The sequence below is a fragment of the Lissotriton vulgaris genome, chromosome 11 (genome assembly GCF_964263255.1).
Source record: "Lissotriton vulgaris chromosome 11, aLisVul1.2, whole genome shotgun sequence".
Lineage (NCBI taxonomy): Eukaryota > Metazoa > Chordata > Amphibia > Caudata > Salamandridae > Lissotriton > Lissotriton vulgaris.
This window is the reverse complement of record NC_141699.1, coordinates 107,374,042-107,385,473: the sequence shown is the minus strand read 5'-3', so window position 1 is coordinate 107,385,473 and position 11,432 is coordinate 107,374,042. Positions and strand designations below refer to the sequence as shown.

Genomic DNA, 11,432 nt, shown 5'->3' with positions numbered 1-11,432 from the left:
TCTGTCTCTCACTCTCTCTCTTTCTCTAATTTCCTCTCTTTCTCTGTCCTCGCTGTTCCGGCGGCCTCAAGCCCCGGGGAGCTGAAGACAGTGACAGAGGCGACAGACATTGACCTTCAAACACCGGTCTACAGTTGTCCCAGTCGCACCCCAGGAAATCCATGATAAATGACCCGCCCGGTAGCGCTGAAGAGGCAAGAGGGGTAAAGGTGTGGGGGGGAAGAGAGGTAAGCTCAAGGTCAGGGAGTTAGAAATTTAGGAAAAGCGAGTCATCCAACTGGTTTCTGGGAGAAACTAAAAGGCGAATTGTTCTGCCACAAAGCAGGAGTGTGGAAAGTTGTGGAACGAGCTGGGGACTTTTGTAATTTTTTTGCATCAAAGACCCAGTGTGCAGACACCTGCCGGGCGCGGCTTCGTGGGCTCTGACTCCTGCACGAACGAGGCACGGATTAACCCGTTGTGGTGTGGTTGCGACACCGCCACCCCCGGCCCACCTCGGCCGCCCTCAGGCCTGTCAGCGATGTGCTCGGCTCCGGGCAGCGGTCCCAGCCAAGTTAGGGGTGGGGCCAAATACCTGGCTTACCTGTCCCGTTGCCCAACGCCTCCCATTGTAAGCGGAGAGGAAGGGAAGCCCCAAATAAACACCACATTTACATAAACCCAGAGGGGAGGCGAGCGCGCCTGCCAGGGTTCATGATTAACCCCAGAGCCGCCCGGCCCCACCTGGGCGAGGAGATATAAGGGCTGGCCGGGGCAGAGCTCTCCTCCCCGGAGCAGGCAGCAGGGCCAGAAGCAAGGCAGCAAGCATGGCGAACGACGACCCCATCCCCATCAACAACCCGGCCGACATCTCCGTCATCGTCATTTACTTCCTGGTGGTCCTGGCCGTGGGAATATGGGTGAGTTGCCCTCTGTGCGCATGCGCACCAGGACCAGGGGACAGACTGCTCTATAAGTGGGAGGGAGAGGGGTACTGGAGAGCCCTATAGATAGACATCTTTATCAACAGCCTGGATGACATTTACGTCATCATTATTAACTTTGTGGTGGTCCTGGCCATGGGAATCTGGCTGAGTGGTCCTCTGTGCATCAAGACCAGGGACAGACTGATCCGTAAGGGGGGTGGGGGGTAGATGTGATTATAGGGGTACTGGAGAGCACTATAGATAGACATCCTTATCAACAACCTGGCTGACATCTACATCATCGTCATTTACGTCGTGGTGGTCCTGGCCATGGAGAATATGGCTAAGTGGTCCGCTGTGCGATTGCGCTTGGAGACCGGAATCTTCCTGCTCTTCAGGGGCTGAAGAAGATATTATAAGGGTCTAGGAAAGCATTATTAAGTAGTGTGGCTCACTGGTTAGAGGCGGCAGACCCGAGAGCAGAGGACGGCCCGGGACCAGGGTTCGATTCCCGGCGCGGCAGGTTTCTGGACCAGGGTCAGCGGACTCGATAATTCTCTCGCCTCGGTGCCCACCCTGATCAGCGATCACACTCGGCAACTCTAGGCATTAGCTTGCCTCATCTTCACTAACGGCCCCACCAGACCGCCGGGGATGCCTGGTCTCACCCTGGAGATACCCATTAAGGGACCATCTCTCAGGGAAGCCAGGAAGGGTTTCGCAGCGGTCGAAGCGCCTTGGGACCCTACGGGTAAGTAGTGCGCTATATAAATGCCTATACATTTACATTTACATACATATGGATACAGCACCATAAACAACCCGGACGACATCTCCCTTATCATTTACTTCGTGGTGGTCCTGGCCGTGGGAATTTGGCTAAGTGGTCTTCTGTGCTACTATGCTTCGAGACCGGAGGCTTCCTGCTCTACAGGGGCTGAAGAAGATATTATAAGGGTCTAAAAGGATTCTAAGTAGATATCCCCATCAGCAACCAGGTTCACATCTTCATCATCGCCCTGGTGATCCTGGCTGTGAGAACATAGGTGAGTGGTCCTCGGCCCGACCACATCTAAACCGAAGGCTTTTTGATCAACAGGGAGTGAAGAAGATATTGTGAGGATCTAGAAAATCATAGTAGGGAGACAGTACCATCAACAACCTGGCCAACATCTCTGTCATCATCATTTACTTGGTGGTGGTCCTGACCATGGGAATATGGGTGGGCGGTCCTCTTTGTGACTGCGCTTCAAGACGGAAGGTTTACTGCTCTACACGAGGTAAAGAAAATATAAGAGTCTGGGAAAGCCTTGTAGGGAGACATCACCATCAATAACCTGTCCACATCTCCGTCATCGTCCTGCTACACTTCATGGTAGTCTTGACTGTGAGAATATGGGTAAATGGTCCTCTGCACGACTGTGCTTCAAGACTAGAGACCCACCGATCCACCGGTTGTTTCTAGAAGATAGAATAGGAGAACTGGAGAGCACTTTAGTGAGACATCCTCGCCAATGTCACAGCTGACATCTCCGTCATCATCATACACTTCCTGGTGGTCCCGTCAGTTAGAACATGGGTGAGCGGTCCTCCATGCGACTGTGCAACCAGACCAGAGGCATTCTGGTCCATACGGGGAGGTCGAGAAGATATTGTAGGTGAACTGCAGAGCTTTATAGCGAGAAATCCCCATCAATATCATCATGCACTTCCTAGTGGTCCTAGATGTGGGAATATGGGCTGGTGGTCTTCTGCATGACTGCACTTCAAGAGGCGGACTGGCTTGCAGTGTAGCATCAAGACTATTTTATAGGGAAGTAGAGTGCAGCATAGGGGAACATCCCTATCAAGAACCTGGCGGACATCCCCCTCATCGCCATATACCTTGTCGTGGTCCTTGCTGTGACAGTATGGCTGGTGGTCTTCCACGCAAATGCATGTCCAGACAACAGGCAGGCTCATCTACAGGTGGGGGCATCAAGATGATGTTATTGGGGAACTGGAGAGCACTATAAGGAGTCTCCCCATCAACAACCTAGCCTACAACTCTTTCAGATAATTGATGTGGGCCTGGCTATAGGAAGATGGGTGAGTGGTCTTCGAAGTGACTACACGTTGAGACCGCAGGCAGACTGATCTATCAGGGGCTCAAGAGTGTATTATTGGGGAACTATCGGTTTACAAGCAGATCCCTGTTTCCAACCTGTTTGGATTGCATTTCATTTTGTTTCCTGCAGCATACAAAAGGCTTTCCCCAAGTCCATCAGCTGGGGATGTTTGCACTATTGATAAAACTGACACCTATTCAATATGCGCATACAACAATCCGCAGCAGAAAGCCGATCAGATATCCTGCAAAGTGCCAGACAGTATTGACTCGTATGTGCCGCATTTTGTAATAACTTTTGTAAACTGATTTAATCTAGAAACAGTTATGTGTTTGGTGAAATCGTCCTGTCAGGTGGCAGGTCCTGTGTATTGTTTGTATAGCCCCGATGCTGCTCGTAGACGGCTTTGAAGCACTAGGGTGAGCAGGAGGGAATAAGAGCGGGGAATTCGGGCACATCAGATAGAGTAAATGTGGTGTTGATTGCCTCTATAGCGTTTAGGTCACCCAACGGCAGCTTCAAAGCGCTGCCTGGAAAGTGTAGTGCACGCGGAAGAAGGCGGAAGAGAACTTGGGGTGATGAAGGGGTGAAGGCAGCATGGAAGCAGCACGGATCGGATGGAAAATGGAGCAAGGGGACGACAAGAGACCTCGGAAAGAGTTCATGGATGAATGGTGAATGAATTGTACAGAGACTGCGCGGGCTGATTGCCTCAACCTGTGTCTGAATTCATTCGAAATGAATGAATGGGGCATTGATTGCAGGAGATATTACATGGATTAATATGTCTATGACTGTGTGTCCATCCACGTTTCTTTCTCTTAGTACACAACGCACGTCAGCACACTCAGCCTGTCCACGTTTGACAGGCTGTGTATCTCTCTCTGTACATGTCTCTTTACGCATGTCTAAAACAGCCTGCCCAGCCTCCTGTGACAGGTGATGTCTCCCAGTACACATAGTATGTCGAGCAGAGTTTGTCTCTGTCCACCCATGTTTGACAGTCTGCAGGGATCTCTTTGCACATATACCAAGCCTCTGTCAATCTCTGGTTCTCTCTGTGTCCGTCTCCTTCTTTGAAGGTCTGCATGCCTCTCTGTACACACAGTATCTCTAGGAGCGTCTTTGTCCATCCATGGGTGACCGGTTGTGGGTGCACCGCCTTTGTCCATCCATGGGTGACAGGTTGTGTGTTCACAGCCTTTGTCCATCCATGGGTGACAGGTTGTGTGTGCACAGCCTTTGTCCATCCATGGGTGACAGGATGTGTGTGTTCCGCCTTTGTCCATCCATGGGTGACAGGTTGCGTGTGCACCGCCTTTGTTCATCTATGGGTGACAGGTTGTGTGTGCACAGCCTTTGTCCATCCTTGGGTGACAGGTTGTGTGTGCACAGCCTTTGTCCATCCATGGGTGACAGGTTGTGTGTGCACAGCCTTTGTCCATCCATGGGTGACAGGTTGCGTGTGCCCGCCTTTGTCCATGCCTTGGTAACAGGTTGCGTGTGCACCGCCTTTGTTCATCTATGGGTGACAGGTTGTGTGTGCACAGCCTTTGTCCATCCTTGGGTGACAGGTTGTGTGTGCACAGCCTTTGTCCATCCTTGGGTGACAGGTTGTGTGTGCACAGCCTTTGTCCATCCATGGGTGACAGGTTGTGTGTGCACAGCCTTTGTCCATCCATGGGTGACAGGTTGTGTGTGCACAGACTTTGTCCATCCATGGGTGACAGGTTGTGTGTGCACCGCCTTTGTTCATCTATGGGTGACAGGTTGTGTGTGCACAGACTTTGTCCATCCATGGGTGACAGGTTGTGTGTGCACAGCCTTTGTCCATCCATGGGTGACAGGTTGTGTGTGCACAGACTTTGTCCATCCATGGGTGACAGTTTGTGTGTGCACTGCCTTTGGTCATCTATGGGTGACAGGTTGTGTGTGCACAGACTTTGTCCATCCATGGGTGACAGGTTGTGTGTGCACAGCCTTTGTCCATCCATGGGTGACAGGTTGTGTGTGCACAGCCTTTGTCCATTCATGGGTGACAGGTTGTGTGTGCACAGACTTTGTCCATCCATGGGTGACAGGTTGTGTGTGCATCGCCTTTGTTCATCTATGGGTGACAGGTTGTGTGTGCACAGACTTTGTCCATCCATGGGTGACAGGTTGTGTGTGCACAGCCTTTGTCCATCCATGGGTGACGGGTTGTGTGTGCACAGCCTTAGTCCATCCATGGGTGACAGATTGTGCGTGCACAGACTTTGTCCATCCATGAGTGACAGGTTGTGTGTGCACCGCTTTTGTTCATCTATGGGTGACCGGTTGTGTGTGCACAGCCTTTGTCCATCCATGGGTGACAGGTTGTGTGTGCACCGCCTTTGTTCATCTATGGGTGACAGGTTGTGTGTGCACAGACTTTGTCCATCCATGGGTGACCGGTTGTGTGTGTACAGCCTTTGTCTATCCATGGGTGACAGGTTGTGTGCGCACAGCCTTTGTCCATCCATGGGTGACAGGTTGTGTGTGCACAGACTTTGTCCATCCATGGGTGACAGGTTGTGTGTGCACCGCCTTTGTTCATCTATGGGTGACAGGTTGTGTGTGCACAGCCTTTGTCCATCCATGGGTGACAGGTTGTGTGTGCACCGCCTTTGTTCATCCATGGGTGACAGGTTGTGTGTGCACCGCCTTTGTTCATCTATTGGTGACAGGTTGTGTGTGCACAGACTTTGTCCATCCATGGGTGACAGGTTGTGTGTGCACCGCCTTTGTTCATCTATGGGTGACAGGTTGTGTGTGCACAGACTTTGTCCATCCATGGGTGACCGGTTGTGTGTGCACAGCCTTTGTCCATCCATGGGTGACAGGTTGTGTGTGCACAGCCTTTGTCCATCCATGGGTGACATGTTCTGTGTGCAGTCTCTGGACAGTCTGTGACCTGCTTTAGAGGTCTGCATGTCTCTCTGTCCACACAGTATCTCTAGCACCTCCTTTGTCGTCGGTGATAGGTTGTGTGTGTGCCGCTTTTGTCCATCCATGGGTGACAGGTTGTGTGTGCACCGCCTTTGTCCATCCATGGGTGACAGGTTGTGTGTGCCCGCCTTTGTCCATGCCTTGGTAACAGGTTGTGTGTATAGTCCCTGCACAGCATGTGACCTGCTTTTGAGGTCTGTATGCCTCTCTGTACACACATAGTCTCTAGCACCGCCTTTGTCATGGGTGACAGGTTGTGTGTGCACCGTCTTTGTCCATGCGTGGGTGACAGGTTGTGTGTGCAGTCTCTGCCCAGCCTTTGACCTGCTATGACAGTGGGCATGTACACAGTGTGTCTGCTGCAGTTCTTGCATGTCTGTCACTGTGCATATATCTGGACATCTCTTTACCTCCCTCCAACTCACGGATGCCTCTTGCTTTCCAGGCTATGTTCCGAACCAGCCGTGGGACGGTGGGCGGCTTCTTCCTGGCGGGGCGCAGTATGGTATGGTGGCCGGTAAGTACAGTCCTTGGTTTTATCTGATGAATGTCTTCTGAACTGCCAGTCACATAGATTCATGGCAAAGGGCGGCCATTGTAACTAGAAACAAGCAGTGGTAAAGCTCATTGGTCTCTCTGCTGCGACAAGCTTGCCATGGTTATTTTATTTACTTTTTGTGCAAACATATGCAATATGTCCAAAAAAATTGCCAAACAATTTAAAAATATGTATATAAGTAAAAGAGTGGCCCAGCATCACAGATGCAGCAGGTCTGACTCTAAAGTGCACTCCTTTTCAGGTGGCAGTGCAAATGTAACCAGGCAACATGCCATCACGGGGCAAGACGCCAGTGGATGAAGTGGGCTGACCCTTTGGCTCATGATGTACACTCTGGAGGGCGGAAGCAAAATGTGAATGACATTGAATAGACCAATAAATGAAGAAGGCTGACTAATAACCCCCATACGTATTTCATTATGTATGTATACTTTACATTTTTGCTTACAAGGGCTCTCAGTGAGCACTCTGTATCCAGTTGTCTGCTGTAGTGCCATTTACATTTTTGCTTCAGTATCCCGCATCACACAGCAGGGGGGAGAGGGTCGGCCCAGCATACATTTTGGGTCTTAGACGATGCTTGTTTTTCTTAGGTGAGGGACTGGCAGCTCCTTCAACGCTGCTATGTGCCTTGTATGTCACGTGTCTTCATACAGTCCATTCGCAAACTCAATAAGTTTTATCATTGCTAAAAGGTCGGCAGCCAAAGCCAGACCTGTTGACTTTTCCAATGCTTGTTTAAGAATGTTTTGGAAAACATGAGGCTGGTGAAAAAGCTAAAACTGTCTCTAAGCCAGTCCTAAAAAATATCAATGTGTGAAATTTGAATCACAGAGGTAAGCGCCAGATTGAGCTCTGGCTGACAGATATGCCCGACACCAAACCCTTGAAAGTTTCTTTTTGAAGTTAGTAAACCAGGTGCATTTGGGGAATACAGGAAGGATATCTAGAAAGGAATGATTAATTGTTGTGTTCCCTATCAATTCAGTCTCTAGATATGGGGTAGTAGTATAGTATTATTAACAATTGTATAGCAAGATAGGGATGGATAATATCAAGGGAACCTAATAAAGCATTTTACTTAACAATAAAGTAAATGATAGAAGATTTTCTGGCTGCAAGAACTCCAGGGCCAATTTTTCCAGCTGGGAATTTCAATTGGTAAAACCAAAGGTGGATCAGGCAGGGGCTGTTGGCATAATCACTGCCAGACCCCTTTCCGATAACCCTCCCCACCATGGCATGGGCTGACATGGATGACAAACTCATCACATTACTCCGGCATTCCCTCACCACTCTTTCCCTACTGGCTGTCCCTGAACCTAAGCAATCCTCATGCCCTTACACAACACCTGCTTAAAGCAGCTATTTAACAGGAGTGTAATGATCCATTATTCTGGTCAGAATGGAGCTCTGCGTGGTGAGATCTGGCTACATGGTATTCCTGCAACTAAATCAAGCTCTCTTGAAGTCAGGGCTTTACTTTGGCTATATTAAGGCTTCTTTCAGAAGCATGTAGGGGCATATTATCAAGAACGGCATTAAAATTATCGCCGGTTTAGCGGCAGAAAACTGCTGCTAAAGCGACGATAATGTGCTTGATAATATGCCCTGGAGAAATCCAATAGAAGCCCATGTTCACACCAGAACATGGACTTCTATTGGAATTATACAGAATGATACAATGCATGCTTTCCGGGGCATATCCCCCTTAATCTCAAAAGTTCTTCAATCTGGTTATATGCTGCAGTGAGATCAAGATTAGGGAAAACCTTGGCGCCATGCAGCATCATAATAACCACTGTTGTACACGGAAGATGAAAATAGTTAACGCACATTTAATGAACACTGTAATGTCCACACACATCCAAATATTACCAGATTGTTTGTGGACCACTACTATAGGAGCGATCTACTCTACACACTAAACAGGCTCAATGATGCCTTCTTGACAAAATTGTTCAATTTCAAGCCTGACTACCTCCCTGATTGAAATGGGAATGCCCTGACTTTGGTAATCATCAGAATCAAACTTTCTTTTAACTTTATTTAGTGTGCATATCGCCTAAGATACCCTAGTCTGTCAGCAAAAACATTAGGAAATTCAATCTCAAATGTGTCACCCACGTTCACGTCAACTGCATTTAAATCCTGTATAGCCTTATTGAAGTCTTTGATGTAGTCTTCTCACAGTATGGTGGGAGGATTGGCATTGAGGTCCAATAAAATTTCAATATCCTTTGAAGTGGTCAATACAGAACACTGTCACCTTTCACTGGAAAATAAAGTTTGCCAATTGGTTTGTGACCACAAAATTAAATTTCTGCCGCTAAAACTTCCCCTTAACTCAATCACCTTTCCTTCATAACATTTAGGAATTTCATCAGGATCCGACAATTCAATTCTCCCCAAAACACTCTGATCAAAGACCTCATTCAATAACATCAACCAGGCTTCAGAATCAACTAAAACCTCCACTTGAATTCCATCAATTATAATCACGTCTTTGAGATTATTTTTTTTCTCCTTCTTTAACAACCTCATTAACATTAACATTATTTTTAACTGAAAGGCAACACCTGGCCAACTGGCCTTTCTTATTTCACATCTTGCTTACAACATTAAGAGCAAGGAGACTTTTTCCGATATGTGGGCATATGACCAACACGCATTTTGAAATTGTAAATTGATGACTTCCTCTCTTTACATCATCATCTTTTGCCTCATCTTGCTTACGCAAGGTTTGCTAATTCTGTCTAGCTCTTCCACATGTGCAACTAAGTGTTCAATTTGCTTGGGGGTTATTAGTACTTCACTCAATGTTGGATGAACTTTCAACCAAACCTCTTGACTGAATTTGTCAAATCGGCAGTTATGCACAAAGTGGTCCCTAAAAGGTTCCTCCAAAGTGGATCCAAATCTACAAGATGATGCCAACTTCCTTAATGCAATAATACACTCTTGTATACTCTTACCCAATCCATGCTCTCACATACCCAAGTAGTACCTTTTGAGTTCGATAATAATTTGGGGTCAATAGTATAGATATAATTTATTATGGAAACTTGAAATTCATTTAAATCTTCCTCTTGTTCGTCCTCCAAGATTGGTACATTCTCAAACACGTTTTGACCTTCAATTCCCAAACAGTTCACTAGTAGTTATGTAATTAGAACCACACACCTCTGCATAGTGCCCAAGAGTTTTCTTCCATTTTACCCGGAGATGCAAGGGACAATGGTGGTGTTGTAATGTTCTGCATTGTCCCTATAGTAAAAATTCAAATGTGAAATAGAACAAATACGAAAGGAAATACAAATTTGTAATCAATGCTTTGCTAATATACAGCCTTATTCATGAAGGCTAAATCGGCTCGCAAAGGGCCGGATTCTGAGAATCCGGCCCTTTGCGAGTGCGATTTTTGCTTTGGGATTCAGCATCCCAAATGCAAAAATCGCTAATTGCTAATTCGCATATTTGCGAGGATTTACATTTAAGGAATCTCTATTTGAGATTCCTTAAATGTAATTCATCATCTATTTTACAATTGCGAAATCGCAATTTCGGCCCGCAATTTACCGCGAGGTCAAACCTTGCGGTAAATTGCGAAAACTCAGAAAAATGCATTTAAATGCATTTTTCTGAGTTGCACGTTACACACACACATGTCCTTTGGACATGTGTGTGTGCAACACCTGTGTTAATTTCCATGCAGGGGTGCTACAGGGTGTCCTTTGGACACCCCTGGCAGCCTTGTACTCGCAATCTCATTTGCGATTAGCTAATTGCTAATCGCAAATGAGGAATGACTCCCCATGCATTCCTATGGGCCTTTTGGCCCATAGGAATGCATGGGGAGTTATTCCTTATTTGCGATTAGCAATTAGCTAATCGCAAATAAGGAATCAGTGGGAATCGCAATTACTATTGCGATTCCTACATGAATACCGTTTTGCGAGTCTCAAATAGCGATTCCTTATGATTCGCTATTTGAGCCTCGCAAAACAGCCCGTTCATGAATCAGGCTGATAGTGTTTTTTCCTTCGTGAAAAGAAAGCTCTGAAGACACCTCATCTCAATTTTCCACTAACGTAAACTAGTAGCAAACCTTTCACCATTGGATAAATTTCATTCAGCTCTGTCAGTGTATCAATACTTGGAAAATGGAAATGCAGGACAGTGATAATATCAATGTCTCTTTTAGCACTGCTCACGTTTAAAAAATACGCACCCACTTACATGCTACAGGCGCACGTGTACAATGAAGAATCTTTGCAATGAAATCAATAACAAGCATAGAAATGCTGCAGAACCAGTGTTCACAGGGGACAGAAGGAGAGCACTCACCATGCGATAGTCAGACGATACACGCAGCTGCACACAGGTTATGCATGGTTAGCACTCTATGGGGCATATTTATGAGTACTGGCGCATCTCTGCAAATCAGCAGGGATGCGCCAGAACAAATGCGTCACGCAAAACTGCCCATGCGTCACGGCGGATGCGCCGCATTGACAATGCGGCGCGACGTGGCGCAAGGGTAGGCAGATGCGTGATGCATCTCATGACGTAAGGGCGGCGCATCGCTGGAGTCGTGCCGCAAGCGCGACGCGACTCCAGCAATGCTCGGTTGTGCCCTATACTTAACGTGCTGCGTCAGTCCTTACGCCTGCTTCAAGCATGTGTAAGGAATTGATGAAGCAGCATTGCACAAGTGCCTGCGTGAAATCTTGTAGATTTCACACAGGCACTTTTGCGAGGCGCACCTGCCCCGAAACGCCCACCCCGTGCCGGAACGCCCACATGTGGCGCAGGGCTTTACAACGTGACGCATCTGCCTAGATGCGTCACGTTGTAAATGGGTCGCAGGGATGCGCCACGTTTACGCCGCCG

The 11,432-nt window shown here is 47.7% G+C and overlaps 1 protein-coding gene across 1 annotated transcript in view; it reads left to right on the top strand.

Annotated features, from left to right (window-relative positions):
* The first annotated feature begins 741 nt into the window (after positions 1–741).
* The window catches only part of SLC5A1 (solute carrier family 5 member 1), a 296,325-nt gene continuing 285,634 nt past the window's right edge, over positions 742–11,432 (top strand). The window contains exons 1-2 of the mRNA XM_086942805.1: positions 742–899; positions 6,426–6,497. Coding sequence (XP_086798931.1) covers positions 807–899; positions 6,426–6,497 — 165 coding nt within the window. The 5' untranslated portion in view covers positions 742–806. The remainder of the gene's footprint in view (positions 900–6,425; positions 6,498–11,432) is intronic.